We start from the raw sequence: 25731 nt of genomic DNA, 5'->3' as shown, positions 1-25731 counted from the left end.
TCAAACAGCCTGCCCTGTGAGTTTAAATCCTGTCTGGTTCTATTTAGGTTTGGGTTTATTTTTTTTTCTTTTTCAGCAGCAGATGGGCATGTGGCTGTCTAGCCGCAAGCCTGGGAAACAGGTGTAGTAACATAACCAGTATTCTTTCTCGCTTCCCAGCTCTGGATACCTACGCAGGTATCCTAACTCCATAATATAAATGATAATTAATATTAACCTTCTTGTATGAATCTCTTCCTTCAATGCCTGAAGTAGCAGTAGGGAATCTTTTTAAACTTGTATCTCTTAATGGAAATAATTGCTAGAGTTTTATGGAGCAACTCTCTTGTGGGTGCTTGCCCATCTTCAGATTTGAGTATATTATTTGCAGAATGGAAATGAAGCTTTTTCTCCACTGCTTACTCTGATTTTCTTAGATCCTCAAGGAGAGAGGTTATTTTTTTCAACAAAATGGAAATAGCGTGCAAGTGGTTATGATACTCTCTCATGGGCAAAAGTCAGGACTTTCAAAGGTTCCTCAGGTACAAACTGACCAGACAATGAACATATCTTGCCATAATTTCCGTTTGAATAACCAGCCAGTACTATTCTATCAGAAATTATTGCTGAGAAAGTATTGCATTCCTATAATGTATGACTCATGTATTACTCTGGGCTTCTGTACTGACATAGATCAGAACCAACACAACTCCTACACATGCAGACTGAGCTGTGGGATTTGAGAAAGATTTCTGAAGGTGGAAACTTTCCACACAGACCAGTAATCCAGCATTGGAAAAGAAATTTTAATTTTGTCTCTGCTGTGTCAGCTTTGCCAGGAAGCGAGCAAGTATAAATCTACAGATTAGCTCCAGACGCAGAAAATTCATAACTACTTAATCCTTTACATTGACTTTAATAGAATTGATAATATGACATCAACAATCATAGCAGAAAGCAACACAATTTACAGCTAATATTTGCATAGTGCTTTTCAGCTGCTGTCTCATTTAACTCTCTCATCAGCCCTTGCAAAACTAGACTTATTGTTGTCTGTGTTTTTATGATGAGGAATCCCAGGCACAGAGACATTAAGCCACCAAGTCAAAGTTACCCAGCCAGGAAATTGCATAGTCTTTTGACCCTAGACTTCTGAGCTTCCCATTGTGGGCAACACTCGCTGTCCTATCATGTTCTCAGATCACTCCCAAAACTCCAGGCTAAGGCCTATGTAAGGGTTCACCTAAAAATCAAAAGGAAAATAGCCATGTTAGAAAAATATTTGCCATCTACACATGTGGATTTACTGCTCAGTTTTATCTTTGACACTCATCATTTGGGGCTAGCTCATTCATCACTGATGTAGTTATGGGTTTGCAAGAGAGGAAGAGGGAAGACAGATAAGAGGAAGCACCAGAAAAGGTCTTGTCAACTAAAGAATTCTTTTCAACTTAAGAAAAAACATTTGTGAAGGGACAAAATCAACACATGCAATAGAACTGAAGATAAACAGGAATGGTTCACACAAAACTGACTGGGTTATCTTTGTGAGGGAATATAAGGAATCAGGGAGATGAATGTGTTAGACTTCAAAAATGATCATTTTCTTCTTTTCTATGTTGTGACTATATAAACTCCATTGTATATTGCTTTATTTGTTTGTTTGCTCATTTGTTTTTGTGCGTCACAGGGCTTGAACTTGGCCTGTGTGCTGTCCCTGAACTCTTCACCTCAAGACTACCGCCATTCCCTTGAGCCAAGCCCCCTTTCCCGTTTTCTAGAGGTTAACTGGAGATAAGAGTCTCAGGTCCTTGTGTGCCCGGGCTGGCTTTGAACGTTGATCCTCAGATCTCAGCCTCCTGAGTAGGTAGGATTACAGGGGTGAGCCACTGTGCCTGGCCCTTTATGGTTTTTCTTGTTGTTGGACCTGACAGAATGCACTGACTAGGCAGGCTTTATATTTATTTTCATCACTGGGTGGATTCTCTCTGACCAGTGGAGAAACACTATATGCGTAGGCTGTCAGGAATTATGGCTTTTCTTCCATGTGGAAATAAATGGATAAGCATATACCCCCAGCCTGATTTTCTTTCCAATTCATTATTTACTGGAAAGTCACCCTTTGTAATCATTTTCAAATCAAATTTGCTCTACCAATCCCTGTAAAGTTTGCTCTGGAGATCATCACCAACCTAGATGCCTTTAAAAAAAGAAAGCTTTCTCCTCCACACTAATGCCAATTTAGACAACACACAAATAGATTAAAGGTGATGTCACTAGTGACCTGGAGATTCACTCAGGAAGAAAACTTAAGTTACAGCAGAAATGAATAAAACAAAGGAAAGTCAATAACCCATATGGCTTTACTATTTGGACTACTATTGCTGCATTAAATTCTCAGAAGAGCTATCAAATTAACTGACACAACCATGTCATATATAAAATAGTTTCTAGAAAAAGCACTGTTAGTAATACTATCCCAGAAGCATAAATTGCCAGCCAAATTTACTTGTATACAGTTTGTTTCTGGAGTGGGCTGATATGGTGATATCCTCTACCCAGCTGTCACAGAGGTCACAGACATGACTTTAGCTCCCTTTTGTTTGATTGGAAAACTATGAAGGACAAGCTCTTATTCTACCCACCCATGGCTTCCCAACCTTGTCATGGATAGTCCAGACGTGAGACTGAGTAGTTCTGGCCTTCTTCCAACACAGAAGGAGAGTCAAGAAAAATAACATGGATACAGATGCCATCCATGTTTATAGTAGATGAAAAGAATTTGTTTTGGCAGCAGTTCTGATGAGTTTGAGGTACATGCAGTTGGAGGAGCGTGGTAACACTAGAAAATACTTGGGGGTTGTATTAATGGTATCACTTCTAGAAGATTAATTTCTTGGAACAAAGAATGCAAATTAATCTTGCTCTTCTTTCTGGAAGTTTTCTTGCTTGATAACATGTTCAAAAGGAGCAGAGGAGCCATATTGTTCTTTTTTACTCTTGTAAATACATCCCTCACTATTATTAATGTCTGGTTCCTCTGCTGATATTTGAATGTTCTTTTCTCCTGAAGGAATTAAACAGTCTCCTTGCTCCTCACTCCTAGTGGACCATTTCTACTAAGATATCAGAAGTAATTACTATGGTTTTTACTATATTTATAATAATTACTGGTATTCTACAAGTATTTACTGAACTAGGCACTGGAATAGAACCTTTTAACATATTTTCTCCTTTAATCCTCACTGTAGTCCTATTATATAAGTACTGTTATTACCCTCATTTTTCAGATGTAGAAAACAAAGCACGAAGATAATAATTTTCCAAACAGCACATAACTATTGTGTCTTCAGCCAGATTTAAGAACTAAAATACAACCCGAAAACCATGATCTTAACTGCTGCTATAGGCTCATTTTTTTCTTCATTTGCAGTCATACTGCATTCAGGATTCATATTTTAACATATTTGGTCTAGCCAAAAGAATGTTGATAGCTTATGAGAGTTTAGTGTATGTGAAGTTTTTTTTCCTTAAGGAAGTCATTATGAAACACAAAGAACAGTGGTGGATAATATAATGTTCTATATAGTAAAAATTGTTTTGGTTTTCTGGTTACATGCAAATTGGGGATAAGGTTCAGAAATTCACTTAGACTATCTGTGGAGGTAGAGGAGCTCAAAAAGGGGCCAGGGCTGCTGGCCCAACACAGAGCCATTAGTCATTGCCTCCTGTGGCTGAGTGTGTATATATAGCATTGCCCTTAATATCTGAGGATGGCCCTGCTGAGGCAGCTACTTCCTAAGCCAAAGTTCCTATTATAAGTAGGATTTAATACTTGACTTGTTTATAGGCATCATGGCCAGGGGCCCAGGCCCCTGACTTAGACCAAGGTCTCATAGTAAATGGCTTGCAGAGCAAGTCAACAACATAGTTTAATACCTATCCTTTCAGAGCCTAACCAAATGTAGAATACAAAATGACTCTACTTATTCCTTACTTTTCTTTTCAGAATAAAATAATATAAAAGAAACTGCTAAAGAAAATTTTCTCCACTCATACTCATCAATCTAAACAAGAACAATTTCTATTCAAGGTTTTAGGACTACCACAAAAATATCTTTATCCTATACCTTTCAATGGATCACAATACCATAATAACTGGTTATCTTTCAAAATTCTCATTTCAAAGTCACATGCAGATTAACATCATTTCACCCTTTATGCTCCCCACCACTACCACCACTCATTCCAGTCTCCCCCTTTGCCATCTTTGCCATATCTATACTTAGCTATTATCAGACTATGCAGTAGATTTTCTTGAATCTCAGCAGTCTATGGAGTCCCTTGAGAGAAAGGAAGATGGAAATGAAATATTCATCTTGGTACCATCACATAGAGCATGGACTTACCAAGTCTGTTACATTCAAAATATATTCTGAAGTCCAGCAAAAATTTTACTCAAAAATTCAGATACTTGGAAATGGAGCTGTAGCTCAAGTGGTAGAGAGCCAGCCTTGAGCAAGAAAGTTAAGAGATAACACCTGACTTGAGTTAAAACCCTAGCACACACAAAAAAAATCAGGTACAGCTAGCTAGTGCATACTGACCACCTATATTGTCTTCAGCTACACTGTGAAAGTGGTGATATCACTATCATTATTAGATGAAAACATTGTGACTTAGTATTTCTCACATTTGGTGGGCATGAGTTACCAAGGTTACTTGTGCAATGTGCAGATTCTCCAGCACTATCCATGTGGAAATCTCAGCCTGTTTATCAAGTATATCAGGCGATCTGATACACATCGTTGGAACACACTTTGACAAACACAGGTGTACACAGTTGCTGCCCAGAAAATGCATGGTAGAGCAATTTAGCCTAGCCCTTTTAATTCCCAATATAGTTCATACTATATTTATCTTTGTTATATTCTATCTCAGAATGGCAAGGAAATGGACTGGAACATGTGGCAAGATTTTCAGCAACAAGGATTAATGCAAAACAACTCTTGGATTAACCTTAGCACCGTTTTGTTTTTCCCTCCAGAAGATCTTGCCAGACGTGTAACAACATAGCAGCCAGCTTGCCAAGCTACCTCTTAGGCAACTTACCTCAGGAAAGCATAAGCCAAAAAGCTTTCAGAACTTACTGAGTTAATGTTTCTATTTTTCCTTCTCTACCTTGCTCCTTTAGCCGCCATCATCAGCAAGCACACCATTAACTTAACAAGCATGCTCAGTACATGAAATGCAATTTGTTGATTTTTTAAGTATTGACATTTCTAGTTAACAACAAAGAGTTACAATACCTGTGATTCAAAATATTAATATTTCACTGAAGGGAAAGAAATGAATGCCTACAAGGTAATTAGTACAGAAATTATAAGAGCTACAGTAGGTGGCATTTTCAAGCCCCATTTATGATTTTGGGGTGTTATTTTACAAAGGAATATGGAATAAATGTAATAATTCCACTCTAAACACTACAGGGTCATAAACAACCATTCACTCTAGGCAAATGTAACATTAGTTCACTGGTATGTCAGATGTCCAAGAAGCTGAGAGATTGGTGATATCGCCCAGGAATAACCCAGAAGACCTGTCTTTGTTATTACTGGCTGAAAAGCCATCTAAGATTTTCACAGTGAGCTTGATAGGATTCTTGGATCCATGAATCCAACTTCAACCTATTCTCTTGGCTCACATTCATCTGATAACCTTGAATTCATAATTGAGGATCCATCCTGAAATAAAAAGGGAAGCATTTTACTCTAGCTCAGAGATATATAAGAGGAGACTCAAGATGCTGGAATGCTTTCTTTTGTAACAATAAAAAATAAATAAGGCAGTAAAGGATATGGAGTTAAAGTCATGATCAGTGCTTGCTTTGCATCAGATATTGGACTCAGCAATTTTAATGTTAAAGTCCTGTGGATAAAAGTATGACTCTAGAGCCATACTTCCTGAAATAGAATTCTAACTTCAGCCATTACTTATGTTTGTGGCAACCTGAACTATTCCTTAACTTCTTTGTTCTTTATTTCCCTTGTCTATAAGATTCATAAAATAGCCAGGTGAGGTGACTCACAACTGCAATCCTACCTGTGCAGGAGACTAAATGTTCAGAAACTTCACTCATTTCAAGATCAGGCAGAAATGTTTGAAAGACCCCATCTCCAATTAAAAAGCAAAATTCCAAACTGAAGGCTTGACTGAGTGGTAGAATGCCAGCCCTGAGTTTAAGCCTCAGTACCATCACAAAGAGAAAAAAAAAATTTGTATAAACGGGGCACATGTAGCTCACTCGTGTAATTCTATCTATTCAGGAGTCTGAGATCTGAAGATCATAATTCTTAGCCAGCCCAGGCAATAAAACCTGTAAAACTATTATCTACAATTAATCACAGAAAAAAAGCCAGAAGTAGAGTTGTGGCTCAAGTGGTAGAGTGCTAGCCTTGGGCAACAAGAAGCTTAGGCACAGTGTCCAGGTCCAGAGTTCAAGCCCCAGGGACAGGCAAAGAGAGAGAGTGATGAATATTGTCTGTCTCATTGGGTTGTGAGAATACTATTATATAATCCACATAAAGCCTAAAAACAGTGTTTGACAAATCCTAAACATTTGATCAATCTTAGAAGTCAATATCATTACCCTTGTCTTAGTACCTGGAAGACATTATTTTCCACAGCTACAAATGAATAAATGAGTTAACAAGTTTGAGAACCTCTCCTAAAATTGCACAAGTCAGAAGTAACAGAACTAATATTTGACATTTGGGTCTGTATTCCTTTCACTTATAATGTGTTGCTTTCACAAAGTGTCATGTGGCCTTTTTACTCCCTAGTCCCATGCAGCTGCTATGAGGAGTACTGGCTTAAGCCTATTGAGTCTTACAGATCTAATTAAAAACCTGAAAACATCTTTATAACTGTTTTTATATGGAGACGACTGTCTCCTTGGCCCTCTAGCTTATACACTGAACAAGGAATCTCCCAAGATGGAGTTCAGTTTGTAGAAACACCCTCTATCTTATTATTTTCATCTTCATACATTGAGAATCAAGCATTTACCACCTCTAGCTCACCACACTCATAATCCCTGTAAGAATGCTTATACATACACCACCATTAGCATTAAAAAACCTTCTATCTCCTCCCATCCTGTCTCCCCGCTTCTTTTCACTTCTCAAGAAGCAAAGAAGACATCCTGATTCCCTTCAGTGACTCTTTGATCCATCGTACATAGCAAATAATGTGTGCTTGTCTATAAGTGCTATCTATTTCAAGCTATCTGGAAACCTTGTCTCACAAAAGCTTCTCCATGTTCTTCCCAGCCTGTATAACCATGATGCAAGTTATGGCGTCACTGTTAGTGACATTTGCAGTAGGAGAGAGCGTGGGTGCTCCTGAGGCTACAGTATGTTATCTACAAACAATGATAGATTGTTAATTCTCCAGGAAAATGAACAAGGACTCAAAATAACACCTGCAGTGCACAATATATTGCTTAATGAACAATAAATACCATCCAAAAGATAAAACCGTGAGCCTTTGGCTTAATGGAGACCCAAAACATGCTTTATTCTGCTGTTTTCTTTCACTTACCAAGAGAATAGAAAGCATGATGTTATTCAGTACCAAGATGCCCAACTTTACCCTCTTGACATAATCTTTCACAACAAATAATTTGATTGAGACAGGGTTTTATAGGTTGTCTTGAATGTTATGGAACCTTCTATACATGCTTGAACTCACAGTCCTCATGCCTCCACCTCTGAGTGCTAATATTACAATTGCTAATATGTCCAGCCAACAAATACTTTTTGAGAGCCTACCATATTCATGATTCTCTATAATGTACCAGACAAAGGGTTTTCTTCTATATAAACATTTCTAAATTTCATCTCCTTTTTCTTTGTTACAGTGGTGTTTGCAGTGCTATTTTCAATACTACTCTCTCATTAATAACCCATCATTATTCCACAGTATCTGCACTCCCCAACACAGGGATTTTTTCCTTTGTTATAAAACATAGAAATCACTAAAAATAACTGCTTATACTGTTAATAGTGGTGGAAGGCTTGATTAGACTTCTCATAGTACCACAATATTGTATTTCGTTATTTGAAATTGGATAGGGAAGGGGGGAAAACAAGATGAGGGGTAGGGGTGGGGGGAGGGAAATGGGGACCAAAACATGTGAAAGAGTATCAATGTATGGGAATTAATGCACCATCTATCTGGCAAATATCATGTAACCCTTCTATTAATTACAATAAAAATATATGAAAAAAAGATTGTGTAACAAAATTGTAGCAAGCATGAATCAATGAATATAAGCCTTCATATAAGACAGAATTATACAAAAGTAAAATGCCAAAAGTTTTGGGGAAGTTAAGAAAAGAAGAGGGGAGGAGGAAGAAGAGGTAGAAGGAGGAACAAAGGACAAAGGAAACATCTGTAATTAGTAATTGCACTTTAAGATATATGTATCCATAGCCATTAATTTCAAAGAAATGATGATAAATCAGTGATTTATAAACATTACAAAAATAAACAGATGTCATTGATTTGATAGTAATAGAATAATACTAACTTAATGTGGGCAGTCACTTCCAAATCTTTTATTCTTTGGGTGCTAATGCGCTCTTCTTCCAAAGTGCTGTATTTTCAATCCATTTACCTAGAAAGCACTTAAAACTACTTGAACAATCTCTGACCTCTTAAGGAGTTGTCACATATCAGCATAGCATTAACAGCATGGAAGGGCATATTCTTCTGACTTAGGGAAAGTATTTTGAAGACCATTTGATATTTTCAAGTACATTCCTTCCAAGTATTCTTGGCTGTTACAAGTAATTATACAAATTATGGGGAAATGAATAATCTCTTCCTTCAGTGACATGACTTGTTTCACAAAACTAAAAATCACTAGATTGCTTATCTAGTGAAGGCCAGGCCTTCACTTTTCCCTGCTTAATGATAATTCTAAACAGACATTTGGCACAACCTGTTTTATTAGTGTGGATCTTAAATCCAGATTCTTGCCAGTGGATCATCAGGGATCTCTCTTTCAAAGAAAAGCTAAGCAAGCTTATTAATATGCATGAATGTACTAAAACATAAACATAGTTATAACTAATAAAATTAAACCAAATTAGTGGTTGGTTATAACTATCCTTTGTTATAACTCTTTAAAAAAATCCCAACATGTTTACAACAGAGCAAATCAATTTAGCAGAAGTGCCAAAACAATTTATTATTCTGAATAGTTAAACAGATACCATTGCATAGGTTGTTTATTGCTTCCAAAGCAGATATGACTTTACTATTATTTAATTCAAATATTTATTATCTACTTTATTAAACACTGAATTAAGAAATAAGAAGGTATATTAAAATGTAGAAAATGTTACCCAAAACTTTTGAAATCTATGAGAAACACATATTTTCAACAAAGGAAGCACTGAGTTAGAGTGAAAGATGGAAAAGAAAAGATTCTAAGTAAATGGACCTTAAAGGCAGGCAGGAATAGTTATATTTGTGTCTGATAATGTAAACTTCACACTAAAATTACAGAGACGGAGGTAGTCACTTCATATTATTAAATGGAATAATCCACCAAGAAGAAATAATGCTTGTTTGTATATATGCAAAAATATATACTAGCCAAAGAAATATAACAACATACTAAACACCATGATCACTAACCATGATCAAATTAGTTTCAGTCCAAGGATGTAAGATTGGTTTAGCACATATAAATCAGTAAATATAATGCAGGATATAAATAGAATCAAGGACAAAAATCACATCATTTCAATTGATGCAGAAAAAGCCTTTGACAATATCCAATATCCTTTCATGATAAAAGAAACTAGGGATAGAAGGAGCATACCTCAATGTAATAAAGATATAGATACAGATAACAAATGTACAACCAATATCACAAATAGAAAAAACTGAAATTGTCCAAATTCAGGAATGAGATAAGAGTTTTCATTCACTTCACTCTTTTTTTTTTGCCAGTCCTGACTTTTTCAAGGTTAGAGCTCTACCACTTGAGCCTCAGCACCATTTCCGACTTTTTTCTATGTATGTGGTACCAAGGAATCAAACTCGGGCCTTCGTGCATGCTAGGCAAGCACTTTAACCACTAGGCCAAACTCCCGGCCTCTCTTCACTCTTATTCAACATTTTACTGGAAATTTTTGACCTGAGCAATAAGGTAAGGAAAATAAAATAAGATGGATTTAAATAAGGAAGGAAGACATCAGATCATCCCTATTTGCAAATGGTATGATTTTACACATTAAAGATTATTAAAATTCCACCATAAAATTCTGAGATTTGATAAGACTTTTGGCAGTGTAACAGAATATAAAAGCAACAAAAAATTCAGTATACCAATAATTAATGATATGCAAAATAAATTAGGAAAGCAGTTCTGTTCACATTATCCTCACAAATGAAAGCCAGATAGAGTAGCTCATGCTTGTTATTTTACTTATGAGGCTAAGCACAAGAGGATGGAAATTCAAGGCTAGCCTTGTAGAAAAGTTCATAAGACCACTATCATCCCACAACTGGGTCTGATGGTATGTACCTGTTACACAAACTACATGGGAGGATTGTGTTTCCAGGCTAACCCAGGTCGAAAAATTCATGAGACCTGTCTTCATGTAAAGGAAGCTGGATATGGTGGCATACTCCTGAGATCCCAGCAAAATCCATAAATCTATAATAAGTGTATCACTCTGCAAGTGCTTGTATAGGAAGGCAAGACACTACTCAATTCTAAAAGTAACCAGTGAAAAACTGGAATGGAGTGATAGCTCAGCGGTATCATTCCAGCCTTGCCCAGACTAGTTGATGAGTTAATAAATGGCACCATAGCTCACATCTGTAATCCTAGCTACACAGGAGGCTGAGATCTGAAGATCAAGGTTCAAAGACAGCCCAACACTAAAGACTATGAGACTCTTACCTCCAATTAACCACTAGAAAATAGGAAATGGCAAGTGGCACTGTGGCTCAAAGGGTAGGGTGGTATGTTGGAGCTGAAGAGCTCAGGATCGATGCCCAGGCCCAGGGGTGGGGCAGTAGCCTTGAACTGAAGATTTCAGGGACAGCACCCAGGCCCAGAGTTCAAGCCCCATGGCCGACACAAAAATAATAACAATGGATTAATCAATAAAAGTACTTAAATAGAAAATTAAGGAGGTAAAAGGACACTGCAATGAAAACCATAAGTCCTTGAAGAAAGAAATTGAAGATGACATCAGCAGATGGAAAAACATCTCATGTTCCTGGATTGGGAGAATCACTATCATGAAAATGGCTATACCATAAAAAAACAATCTACAGATACAGTGCAATTCCCATTAAAATTAAATATCTTTTTGTCACCATGCACTCTCTTAGAGAAAACTATATCTTTTCTTAATGATTTATTTCAAATAATTCTTTACTATTGAAGGCTTCCCTGTCAAACTTAATGTCCTCCTTCTGCAACCTCAACACATACACCCAAAACACATACCCAAACCCATTTTTGTAGCTTTCATTACTTTCCTGTGTTCCCATAACACTTTACTTATAGTTTTATTAGAGTCCTTATTACAGTAATTTACACTTTGGTTCTTTATGTCTATGCTTGTCACGCGCTATATAGCAAGTTCTTCCCAAGTAGTAAATTATTGTGTTTACTCTGTATATTTAATCACTAGCACAGTACCTGATAGGTAGTAAGACTCAATTTTTTTGTTGTTTTGAGGAAATTTTTTGCTTAAGAGGAAGAAGTAAGGTGATAAGAAAAGAAATAAAAGGGCTGGTAGCATGGCCTAGTGGTAGAATGCTTGCCTAGCATGCACAAAACCCTAGGTTCAATTCCTTGGTACCACATACACAGAAAAAGCCAGAAGGGGCACTGTGGCCCAAAGACAGTGCCCAGGCCCTGAGTTCAAGCCCCAGAACTGCCTCCCCCACCCCCCCCCAAAAAAAAAGAAAGAAAAGAAAGAAAAATCTAATCAGAGGTAAAATGTTACTTGAACATAGGACGGAGTAATGAATTCCAGTGAGGTAGGCCCACAAAGATGAGGTGAATTTTTAGATGACTCTTGAAAAATGATTAAGTTTTGAAAAGTAGGGATGAGTATTAGAGAAAGCGAAAGAAGATGTGAAGGGCATTTAAAGAACTTCTTAAGTATTTCAGGACCACATTCACTACGGAGAAATGGTGCTGTTAATTTATATATGTTCCTTCTTGATACATGTAAACAAGCATTAGCAGGAACTATACTTTTTAACATTTAACAGACATTTTGAATTTATATAAACTTTTAAAACAATAATGCTAAATTGTCCTTTTAAAAAACTGATAATTCAGTTCATTCTCCCTTTCACCACTACCTCATATTAGTAAAGTTTAGTGAAATTAGTATGTTGTAATTCTCACCTCAAAATCAATCTTGTTTTGAAAAAACAAGGTTTGCAAAACAAGTGAATAGCCAGACTGCTGCAAATACGTGTGCGTGCATGTGCGTGTGCATGCGCACGCGCGCGCACACATACACACACACACACACACACACACACAGGCCTCAGTGGACCCAGTGCTTCAGAACCTATTGGTTTGCTGTGCAACCTACTAATTTACTCTACAAGCCATTTTCTAGACACTAGTAAATATTGGAGTATATGAACTTGGTAATCTCTCAAAATCCCTGGGAGATTTGTGTCCCCTAAGTGAGTATTTGAAGTCCTGGTGGACCTAATGATTATGTAAACTGTTCACCCAGAGGATGTTTTCTGTCATTTGTTTTCTTGATATCTCTAGCTTTAAGATACACCTTCATAGGAACTATTGCTAGAGAGAAAAGTGGCTAGGTGGAGGCAAATGGAAGAAAAGTGAGGGTAATGACAAGTGAATATGCTCAGTGTACATTAGATAGATTATTAAACATCACAATGAAACATTATTTGGTTCAATTAATATGCCATAATACACTTAAAAGGTATGTCGTCAGAAAAGAGCACTGAAAATTGGGTTTTGAGTACAGGAGTTCCTGTAGATACTTAAATCACCAACTCTGAAATGTGACTTCCTTCTGAGTTCAGTGACGAGCTTTTAGGGACCTAAAAGCTTAGGGACCCTATTGTGTGTGTAAAGGGTGTGTGTGTGTGTGTGTGTGTGTGTGTGTTTGTGGTTCATATAGGGTGTCAAAGGTAGTACAGAATAAATGACAAAAGCTAATATTTCAGAAATCATATCATAGAACATTTGCTTGTTCTGACCAATCTGTGACAAAATAGCACTGGTATAATAACCCAGCTAAGGACCATACTGGATGTTGCCAAGTTAGAAACATGTGATGAACATTAGGAAGCTACTAGTAGAATAGAGTTGCCTTCTGGGGTGTGAATAAAACTTAAGTGCATACTGAGTGATAGAACAGCCATAGAAAGATTTCTTAGAGTTATCAGTAGGAAAGGGAAATTTCCCAACTTTAAAGTCCTTTGTTAAACTAACTTATTAAGTGTATCTCTCCTAACTGTGCAGTACGTACATGCATTTGCATATATAACCCACTTCAATATCATTGTTTGTCATCACTGTCTTATATCCTCTGTTCTTTACCATCTAATGGCTATCCATTTCTCGAGACATATTCGCTAGAAACCTAGCCTATTTTTACAAATCTTGCTTTTTCTGTAAAATATTTCCTACCTACTCAGGCTGTAGTAGTTCTTTGATTCCTTAAACATTAACTATTGTGTTTCTAAATCATTCTGGTATTTCAATGTTTCCTCATTATTTAATTGGAGACAATAAGGCTTAGTGACTAAAATATATACCTCCAATGTGAGCTTTGGCAATACATGTAATTTTTCCAAATTTCTTATCTACTAAATTGAGATATAAATCCTCTCTGCGTTGTAAGATGGGAGTGAAAGTTAAAGGGCAATGATGCATACCAAGTGCTTTACCTGACATATGGTAAATATGGTGAGAGTCGGGCTTACAATAATAATTATTACCATCCTCATAATCTGTTCCACTAGATTGTACAGCCTTGGAAGGCAGTGGTCATGTCTCCAATCTGCTTTTTTTTCCAGGAGTTACTAGGGTTTGAACTTACGGTTGAATGCTTGCTCAGGTTATTTACTCATGGCTGGTACACTACTTCCTGAGCCACGCCTACGAACCTACTTTTCTGTTAGTTAGTTGGGAGATGGAATCTATTGGGTTTTATGTCCAGGCAGTCTTCAAACTACACTCCTCTGGACATCAGCTTCCTGAGTAGCTAAGATTACAAATGTGAACCTCTGGGCAACTTGCTTCTAATCATTTTTTGTTTTGGTTTGGTTTTTTTCCCCCCCACTGGTTTTCCCATGAGCTCCAAAATACTAATGCAAATTATCAAATTTTATGTTTGCTACTAGTATGATCAACTCTTTTCTATGATACTGCCTGAAGATAAGAAATTGCATCGAAGTATAATTTTCATATGTTATTGCCAACCACAGAAGCCCTAGAATTTGTTTTCTTGGTTTGCCTGCATGAGTAGTTAAGCTAGAAACTGCCAAAGTAATCATATGCTAGCTGACAGAAGTAAAGGAAACTTTTTAATTATCACAAACTCCTGTGCTCTAAATATTTGGTTAAAAATGGGAGAGAATAATTGAAAGGAGGGAGAGGGGGATAAAACACACTAAAATACCATCTGAAAAATTGTTTTCAAAGTTCATTACTTCTTCTACCTCCAGCTATATTGTTTTAATCCTTGTAGGAAACCATTGAGATTTTATTCATCACTTGTCCGTTGATCAGTTCTGTAAAGAGTTTACCAGAATTTACAATGATAAGCAAATTAGATACTAGATGCTTCACACAACAAATTTTTGGACCTGTGATTTCTTTTCAGCTGATAATAGTAGAGCTCTGAATGTAGATTCCACTGCAATGGCGCTACCTATGTCTGATCCAACTGCATGGGCCACAGCAATGAATAATCTTGGAATGGCACCACTGGGAATTGCTGGACAACCAATTTTACCTGGTATGTTATTTTTAATCATCTCATGAGTGCTTCTTTTTATTGACTATGTGGTAATAAATATAACAGTATGACACAACTTATTTTGAAGTTGACATTTACCAGATTCTGCCTAGAGTGTGCATTTTTGTAATATGAGCTTTATAGACTGTGCAGCTAGTAGTTACTAGTGCACTCATGATAGCACTTTGGGCAAGCTTTGGATAGATCTGATGCAGCCTAGGTTGATTGAATGTTTAAATAGCTCATTGAAATAAAAGACAAAATTTTGGCAAAATTACAAAGCTTGCTTAATTTGATAGATTTCTTAATAGAGACAAATAAACAAGGACATGAGAAGGGAACTGACATAGACATTCCCCAAATCTGAGATTCCCCATGGGGAGAAAAGAAGATGTTAAGGGAACCAATCCAAAATCTGTTTTTAACATTGAGTAATATTCTATACAACTATAAAAACGAAGCATCCCATAAAAGAATGGACTTTTTGTACTAACTTCATCATCACTAAGGATGAAGTCAGAAGAAAAAAATTACAATGTCTACAGGGTTTGATTTAGACACACAAAAAGAACTTCCTGGCCAGTCAGAGCTAAATAACCATTACAGGTTTGTGAGAGCATTAGGGAATTGTCCTCTAAGGGAGTCTAGGGTAGCTTTTTTAAACAACCTGAATATTAATCTTTCCTGATTTACTTAATTGTCACCCTACTTAAAAGCACAATGCCATTCCAGTCTAGAATCTTGTTATTCTAATCAGGGAATTATTTAGAATGCCAGGTTCCTGTTCTGACCTACTGAAACAGAAGCCGAATTTTCACAAAATCCTCAGTTGATTCACAGGCATATTCATCTTGAGAAAGAGATCTAGAATGATGCCCTTTGTTGTACCATTTGTTCATATAGTTCATTAATTCTTCCCCTGCTCTTCACCCATTGCACAATTCCAGCCCAGATTTTAAATCATTTTCGTTGTGATGTAGGTAGAGTAAGTTGACCTAACAGAGATACTAATTATAAATTAAGAGGTATTATGAATGTTGTATGAAAGACAGGAAACAAGCACAGAAGTGGCCAAATATGAGACAAAAAGTATGTAAAGGATAAATGAGTGGAGAAAAAAAGTAACCTAAATTTTACATATAACAAAGGCAAAGAGGTGTTATACTATAATTTACACCAGTGGCTGTATGTTGGGTAGAACACATTTTCTTCTCTGTTAGACCAACATAACTGAAATAAACATCAAGGGATTTTATTTGATCAATTGTGGGGCTTGAATTCTGGCCTGGGCATTGTTCTTGAGCTCTTCATCTAAAGGCTGCTCTACCACTTTGAGCCACAACACCACTTTCAGCTTTTTTCTGTGTATATGGTACTGAGGAATTGATCTCAGGGCTTGGTACATGCTAGGCAAACACTCTAGCACTACACCAGACTTTTGGCCCCTCTAGAATGAATGGCCTAAGGATGAGAATAGTTTTAAATGATTAGTGAGGCCAGTCAAGGGGCCAGCCTGGGAAGGAAAGTCCATGAAATCCCTATCAGCTACTCAGGAAGCTGAACTCAGGACTGAGCTTCAAAAATCAACCCAGAAGGACAGTCCATGAGACTCTTAATGTCTAGTTAACCACCAAGAAGCCAAAGGAGGGGCTGTGGCTCAAGTGGTAGAGCACTAGCCTTAAGCAAAAAAATCTTAAACACAGTGCCAGATCCTTGAGTTCAAGCACAATAAATAAATAAATAAATAAATAAATTCCAAACTGGTAGTTTTCAAACCTTGCCTTCAGGTCAGTGGCAACAAATTAAATCCTACTAAACTACACCATGGTCAAAAAATAGAAGCTTACACAAGAATATCACTTTAGCCAAATTGGATGAGGGTAGTTCTAGGTACACAGAGATGGCCTGGGAAGGTTCACAGAAAAGATAAGGTGTGAGCTAATTGTGTAGGCATGTATTGGAATGGTGTGAAATAAAGGGTTAAGTATATGTACTGAGGAAACTGACTGGAAGGTGTACAAGTGGAGACAGTATGGAGGTAATGATAATCTGCTAAACTGAATTAAATCACCTCATTGTACAAAGAATTTGAAGCAATTCATAAGGAAGAAAGGTTACAATATAAGGAGAAAAGCGTAAATACAATAAATCAGCATCTGGGAATTTATTAATGAGATCAGAAGATAGGTAGAGAGGTAAATTAGCATTCAAATGTGTAGTTCGTAAAATCTCAACCAATTTTTAATGTTGGACCAGGAAACTAAAGCAAAAACAGATAGAAGGGGCTGATTTTTTATACTGTGTTTTTCCATGAACAGAAATATTCACCAGCTATTGAAGAAAAAAAATTCTCATGGTCCCTAATTTCTGGGTATGTGATAGCCTAGTTCTGAAAGAAAATTTTCTGGGAGTTTCATGTACAGGGACTGACAGTAAGAAAAATAACCAAATGATCCAAAAATGTCCAAACATTGGTGAATAACTTCAGTGAATATGCCTTCCCCTACTCTACTGAAAAAAGCCCAAATTTCAAATACAGTGAATTTGTCATAAAATTAAATTTCCTTGACTGAAAGGCCTGGCCTTTATTCTGAGATTATAGAATTACCATTTTTTTAAAAAATGGTCTGTTTAATGAACTGCACAAACAATAGATTGTTTACTTTATTTTCCCCCTCACACATCTTTTATTAGCAAATGAAAAGATTGCCAACTGTTACTGTATTCATCTCTAAAATCCAGAAATTAGAGTCATGAATGTAGTGGGAAATGTCATCATTAATGTTCTTCCAAAGGTGTTCACAGCAGACCCAGATAATAGTTGAAGGCTTAATTTGGAAACAAGTGTTCTCACAAGGTAGGACACAGTATAAATTAATAGAAAGGAGTAAGGCAAAGAAGAACTAGAAAGAAACTTGTGATGACAAGGTGAATATACACTAAAGGAATTCTGTGAACTGAAATATGCTCCATAACCTACCCAAACCCAATTTGTTGTTTTGTTTTCCATTATATGTTATCTGGGCCATCCTAAGTCCACTTTCCAAATGGGCTAGAATAAATATTCAGATAATTTTTTAGGGAAGCAGGAAAGATAGAAATAGTATTTCAGAGTCATTGAGGAAATCCTTGGAAATATGTGCTTGCAGGAGGGCTAGTGATATGTTTAAGGTAATTTTAAAGCTCAACCAGGCTATACTCAGAAATTGGAGGTCTCTCTGCAGTTTGACTGCCTGAAGAATCTTTCAAAGGATCTGTGTAGAGACAAACCAGGTAGGATTGAAATGGGTTAAAATTTCTCAATACCCAGGAATAATGCCTAATTTTTCAGTAGGAACAGGTGAAAAAACAATATTTTAGAAATGTAGCTGAATTAGAATCATAATTTTATATAAAATAACTTAATTGTGCATATACAATTACCTTCTATTTGGAACACTTACTTTAGAATAATCTGTGGATGAATTTAAGTGATATTACTGTAAGTACAAACTGCCTCCTAGGATTCAGAGTTTCTTGGGAACATCTGAACCATCAGATAAGAAGCCAGCTGTGGTGCAGATGCCTATAATCTCAACACTTTCGAGGCTAAGGAAAGAGAATCATGAGTTTGAAGCCATTTTGGCTACATAGAAAGACTGTAGATCTCAGCTGAGCTGGTGGTGGCTCACGCCTGTAATCCTAGCTACTCAGGAAGATAAGATCTGCTGACCGCAGTTCAAAGCCAGCCAGAACACAAAAGTCTTTGAGATTCTTCTCATTAACCACCAGATAACCAGAAGTGATGCTGTGGCTCAAGTGGTAGAGCTCTAGCCTTGAGGTGAAGAGCTCAGGAACAATATCCAGGCCCAGAGCTCAGGCCCAGGCCCCATAACTGACAAAAAAAAGACTGTTGTTCTCTTGTCTCCCTCCCTTGCTCCCTCTCTCCCTCCCCCACCCTCCTCTCTCTCTCTCTCTCTCTCTCTCTCTCTCTCTCTCTCTCTCTCTCTCTCTCTCTCTCTCTCTCTCTCTCTCTCTCTATCTCTCTCTCTCTCTCTCTCTCTCTCTATCTCTCTCTCTCTCTCTCTCTCTCTCTCTCTCTCTTTCTCTCTCTCTCTTACACACATACACATGCACACGCATACACACACACACACACACACACACACACACACACACACACATACGCACAAGATTAGAATTGTAGCCAGGGGAACATGGATAGAAAGAAATCATTCTAATTATAAGAAAAGCTTTTCTGGGAGTATAGAGGAAATTCCAGCCAACTGGAACCAGAGTTCAATTATAAATAAAGATAAGTGGAACTGGGAGCATGGCGTAGAGGTAGAGTGCTTGCCTAGCATAAATGAAGCTCTGGGTTCAATTCCTTGGTAACCATATACCCAGGAAAAGCTGGAAGTGGCACTGTGGCTCAAGTGGCAGAGTGCTAGCCTTGAGTAAAAAGTGTCCAAGGACAGTGCCCAGGCCCTGAGTTCAAGCCCCAGGACTGTCAAAACAAAAATGAAGACACGTTAGTAAATGTACCAAATACCACCTTTGATTTCTTCTAGTTGATATATTTTATTCTACTTTGTCTGTTTTATTTTTTGAGACAAAGTCTGGTGACTTAGAGTAGGCTTGCCTTGAACTCAGATTCCTTCTTCTTCAGCCTCCTGAGTGCTGATCTTATAGTCATATACCACTATGTTTGAACCTCCACTTAATTCCTTGTCACAATTCCAATTTTCCCTATAGGCAAAGTTAATGAATTTTAAAAAGAGAACACCAAGTTACACAGTTACACTGTGTCAACATATATTAAATATTACAGTAGGAGATTTTAGGTGTAAAAATCAATCAGCCTATGTTAAGCAGCTTCATAGACAGGAATATTTACAGGCTCACTTGAGAGATGAGTAGGTAAATACCAAATTTAATCTGACCCAGACCATCTTTTGTTTTCTTATGAAACCTGGCCCTAACAAAGACTAATATAGAAGGATGGTTACCAGCATGGTTAGTAAGAGTTGCATAGGGTATGACTGAGCTTCAGTTTCCTTATATGTAAAGTAGGGAATAATAATATTGTCCATCTCACCTGGAGGCAGTTGTAATGCCTGTAATCCTCACTACTCATTAGGCTGAAATCTGAGGATCAAGGTTCAAAGCCAGCCCCACACTAAAGACCTTGTGACTCTTATCTCCAATTAACTACAAGAAAACCGAAAGTGAGGCTGTGGCTCAAGAGTAGGGTGGTAGCCTTGAGCTGAGGAGCTCAGGGACAATGCCCAGGCCCAGGGATAGGGCAATTGCCTTGGGCTGGAGAGCTCAGAGACAGCACCTAGGTCCAGAGTTCAAGCCCCATGACCAACAAAATCATAATAGTAATACTGCCCATTTCTTAGGACTTTTGTGAAGATTGTTAGATGATAGATAATCAATATGTAAAGTTGGAATTATAAATATTTAATTAGTAGATTTTTTATATCATGGACATGGTGGTTGCATTTTAGTATGAACTGCCCTAATGGGAGTACCAAAGATTGAACCATAAAATGAGCATGCTTAATGGCATTGTCAAACATCAAAAATGGGAACCCTGTAAGGTTTCTGGGGCTGTTTAGACAGGCATAAATGTTGTACTTCCACAAATAATGATATATTACCAACAATTGCTTAAGATAGTATCTGTGGGGCTCTACAGGATCCATAGCGCTATTCAATAAAAATATTGGTCAATCTAGTTTGATGCTTAGTGTTTTTCTTCTTTAAAAGTTCCTCGAGGTAAAAGCCGACACACTGAAAACTTTACAAGAGGGAACAGGAGACACACTAGGCCTCCTTGGCACAGGTCGAAACTTTCTCAATAAGGACCAAGAAACACAACAAATCAGAGACAGGTTGGATAAGTGGGACTGCATTAAACTGCAGAGCTTCTGTATGGCAAAGGACATAGCTAGTAAATTAATTAGGAAGCCTACAGAGTGGGAGAAGATCTTCACTAACCATACAACGGACAAAGGCCTCATATCTAAAATATCAACGGCTCAAAAAATTGAATCACTCCAAAACTAATCTCCAAAGAAACAACCATCCCATTAAAGGATGGGCCAAAGACTTAAAGAGAGTCTTCTCTGAAGAAGAAACAAAAATGGCCTATAGACACATGAAGAAATGCTCGACATCTCTGGTCATAAAAGAAATGCAAATCAAAACAACTCTAAGATTCTTTTTTATATAATTTTATTATAATTAATAGAAGGGTTACATTACATTCGCCAGATGGAAGGTGCATTACTTCACATACATTGATACCCTTTCTCATGTCTTGGTCCCCATTTCCCTTCCCCCCACCCCCACTTTCTCTTGATTTCCCCCTTTCCTATCCAATTTCAAATAACCAAATACACATATATCCAATATATCAGATAACAAAGTGAAATACTGCAACAATATGAGATAACCAAGGGAAAGCAAAAGAGATGAGAGATAACATAGTACATTAAGGACAACAATCACTCATTTTATGGCTTTGGTTTCTATATCCTAGAAGTCCTTTCATTTAGCATCGTACTCTGTAGCTTTATGTATCTAGGTTTTGCTCTATTGCAAATCTCTGCTATGAGAGCCCAAGGTTTCTACTGATTATGGCAAATGAGGGAAACCATTGAGCCTATGTTCCTTTGAGTCTGGCTTAGATTCCACCTCACTCCAGTTAGAATGGCCAGGATCAAGAAAACTAATAACAACAGATGATGCTGGAGTGGATGTGGCCAGGAGGGATCACTACTACACTATTGGTGGGAGTGCAAACTCATTCAACCACTATGGAAAGCAGTATGGCAGTTCCTCAAAAGACTAAACATAGAGCTCTCCTATGATCCAGCAATTCCACTACTTGGCATTTACCCAACCGTCCAGAAACAAGGACATACCAAATTCACTACCACAATGATGTTCATTGCAGCACTATTTACCATAGCAAACATAAGGAACCAACCCAGATGTCCCTCAGTTGATGAGTGGATCAACAAGATGTGGTATTTACACACAATGGAATTCTATGCTGCTGTCAGAAAGAACGACATTGCCCCATTTGTAAGGAAAAGGACTTACAAAAATCATATTAAGTGAAATAAGCCAGACTCCAAGGAACATAAGTCCAATAGCCTCCCTCATTTTTCATAATCAGAAAACTTGTGCTCTCCTAGCAGAGATTTAAAATAGAACAAAATTTAGAGACATTAGGCCAAATAGTACGACACTAAATATAAGGACCTCCAGGATAAGGAAACAAAAGCCATATAATGAGTGACTGTTGTCCTTAATGTATTACGTTATCTCTCATCTCTTTTGCTGTCCTTGGTTACCTCATATTGTTACAGTTTTTCACTTTGTTATCTGATATATTTTGTACGTGCTTAATTGGTTATTGGAAATTGGATAGGGAAGGGGGGAATCAAGATAAGCGGGGGGGGGTGGAGAGTGGGAGGGAAATGGGGACCATGTCATGAGAAAGGGTATGCACCTTCTATCTGGTGAATATAATGTAACCCTTCTATTAATCACAATAAAAAATTATTTAAAAAATTAATAGTTAATCAGGGAGCTGCAATCTCAGGATCATGGTTCAAAGCCAGCATTGGTGGGAAAGTCTATAACACTCTTATCTGCACTAAACTAACAAAAGAGTTTACAAAAGTGGAGCTGTAGGTCAAGTGATAATCCATTAACCTTGAACAAAGTGGTCAGGAACAGAGCAAAGGCCCTAAATTCAGGCCCCAGGGCCAGCATACAAAAAATTTATTATCTGTTACCTGTGAACTGTTCATATCCATCCCAGTATGTGTGTGAACACACATACATACCAGTACCAGTAGTGCAGCTCAATAGGCTATGCTACATAATCTGATACTCTGTCACTTCAGCAATACCCCCACTTCTGGCTTTGTGCTTGTTAATTGATAATAAAGTAAGAGTGTAATGAACTTTTCTGTCTGAGCTGCCTTCTAACAATGAGTTTAGCATCCTGAATAGCTAAGATTACAGGTGTGAGTCACCTGTGCCAGCTTTTCATACCTATTTCTTTTTTTCTTTTTCCTTTTTTGCCAGTCCTGGAGTTTGAAATCAGGTCCTAAGCACTGCCTTTGAGCTTTTTTTTTTTCAAAAGGCTAGTGCTATATCACTTGACCCACAGCTCCACGTCTGGCTTTTTTAAGTTTTAGCAAGTAAAAACATAATGTTTATTATCCTGGAGTTTGGTAGAAATTAGATGGGCAACTCCTCTGTACCATGTATATAAGCTGGGATACATCAGTGGCAAGCTAGCCTGGATGTCCCAAGACTCTGTTTGTATTCCTTGGTAGTAACACATTTAAAAAAAAAACTGGATTGAGCTAGATCCCTTTCTTTCCATGTACTCCCAGATCTTCTCCACATAGTCTTTTCAGTATGGGAGTCAGATCTTTTACATCACAAACCAAAGCTCCTATCACATATATTGTCAGAGGTAAAAAGTACAAGTGGGAACTGCATCTCAATACTTGGGCCTATTGGTCAAAGCAATTCTACATTACCATGTAGATTTAAGGTGGAGGCTCATAATTTAAAGTGGAGATCATCAAATAATTTTTCTCTACCTGTAACTTACAATTGGAGAAAGCATTTGTTGCTAAGATGCCATAATTGTTAAACATATATGCTTCATTTTGTGCCTACAACTAAATCAGACAATTAAAACAGTTGCCATACTATGCTGAGTCATGCTATGGTTAAGAAAATTAGAATTAGATCAGCTGGAATTGAATCTTAGTTCAGCGTTTTATTGAGTGTGTGAACTTCTGGGGTTTAGATTCTTTAACTATAAAATGAAGGATAACAACATTATATAAGTCACAGATCTACTGGAATAAGATCATATAAAATGCACAGTGCCTAGCTACTGTGCAAGCATTTAATAAGTATTCATGGTACTGATGATAGTTCACAATTTTGATAACGTCTTTTTTTCATATATTTTTATTGTCTTTAATAGAAGGGTTACATGATATTTGCCAGATAGAAGGTGCATTAATTCACATACATTGATACCCTTTCACATCTTAACTATTTTGACAACATTTTAACTGCTATTATTTCCATATTATAGTATGAGGTCAAGAACTTGATCTTATTCATTCCTCCTTTAACCCCAATACCTGGCACCAGATGATTGGCATGGAAATAGTGAGTGAATGGAAATTTGCATGGCAGGTTGCAGCACAGAAATGACATTTGTCTCTAATGCAACCCTTTGGCTCAGATACAGACAGAAGATAGAGGATAATTTGCTAGGTAGAGGAAAGTGTAAGACTATACAGAAATATTTCTTAATATTATGTGCTAGTGCTACAAACCGGAGGAATAAGCTAGCTTAACTAAAGCACAGTATTTGAAGTGTTTACAGTAGCCTGGGATTTTGAGAAGTGCATGAGTTACAAGAAGGCATACAAACTGATAACTAAGCAATGGCCACACCAAGAGTCATGAAGGCTATGGATGAAAGAAACTGAAAAAAAAAGTGATGAAGCTAGAATTAGTTTATAAGTATACAAGTAAATACATATGGGGTCTTATGTAAGTGTACACAAATGTATTGCCAAAGTATGGTATTTGCAGGGAACAGTTCAAACTGTAATTCTTGAGAAAAACTAACTCAAGATCCAACAAAACAACTATCAAGAAGCTGGTACTTGAAAAGTGAGTAGGAGAGAAAGGGACAGGGATACATGAAGGAATAAAGGAAGAGAAGCCAGGTACCAATGGGTCACACCTGTAATCTTTGTTACTCTACAGACTAAGATCTGAGGATTCTAGTTCAAAGCCAGCCCAGGCAGAAAAGTAGCTATGAAGTTCTTATCTCCAATTAACCATCCAAAAATCAAAGTGTTAGAGCAGTAACCTTGACTAAAAGAGTTCTGGGCAGCCCCCATTCCCTAAGTTCAAGCCCCACAACAAACAAACAAACAAAAAAGAGGAAGAGGGGAGCATGCACACATAATATTTAACTCATATCCTGTGAAATTAAGAAAATTGAGGGAAAGGGTTAAATTAGAACGGATGGTAGAAAATAATGAAAGAGGTGACATAGGCCAAGAAGTATTGCATTCATAAACTTATTTGCTGAATGCTAACTCATTTGTACAATGACTTAAAGATAATACAATATATAATAAAATTCAAAAAAGAATGGATCCAGGTTCTGGTGGCTCATACCTGTAATCAGGTACTTAAGAGGCGGAAATCTCAGGATTGTGTTTGAAGCTAGTCCAGATAGGATAATCTGTAAGACTCTTTTATCTCCAGTAATCACCAAAGAGCCAAAAGTGAAGCTATGGCTTATGTGGTAGAGTGCTTGACTGGCACATAAATAAATAAATACATAAATACATAATTTGTAAATTATGTATTTATTTATTTATGAGTAAAATAACAATGGAAGGGAAAATGAGAAGAAAACACCCAAAAAGTACCTTTGGTGAAAAGGACTTTGAGGGAATAATTTGTCATTTTCCACAACTCTTTTATGTAATTTCAAATCTTCTTTAGAAGTATAAATTCCTAATATAAATGGCAATAGTATGTACTTGTTTGCAGTACTCCTGTCAGGCCAGAGGCCAGGAAATGTGCAAGAATTTCTCTTGTGCTCTATTTCCAGCTTATTTATAGTTGGACT

General features: G+C 37.2%; 1 protein-coding gene across 2 annotated transcripts in view; it reads left to right on the top strand.

Annotated features, from left to right (window-relative positions):
* The window catches only part of Enox2 (ecto-NOX disulfide-thiol exchanger 2), a 295300-nt gene that overhangs the window by 199252 nt on the left and 70317 nt on the right, over nt 1-25731 (top strand). For both annotated transcript variants that reach the window (XM_090327019.1, XM_090327020.1), the window contains exon 3: nt 14904-15038. In XM_090327019.1, coding sequence (XP_090183145.1) covers nt 14904-15038 — 135 coding nt within the window. The remainder of the gene's footprint in view (nt 1-14903; nt 15039-25731) is intronic.

Source organism: Megascapheus bottae, chromosome X, assembly GCF_031878675.1.
Source record: "Megascapheus bottae isolate mThoBot1 chromosome X, mThoBot2.hap1, whole genome shotgun sequence".
Classification (NCBI taxonomy): domain Eukaryota; kingdom Metazoa; phylum Chordata; class Mammalia; order Rodentia; family Geomyidae; genus Megascapheus; species Megascapheus bottae.
This window is presented reverse-complemented; position numbering and strand designations above follow the sequence as displayed.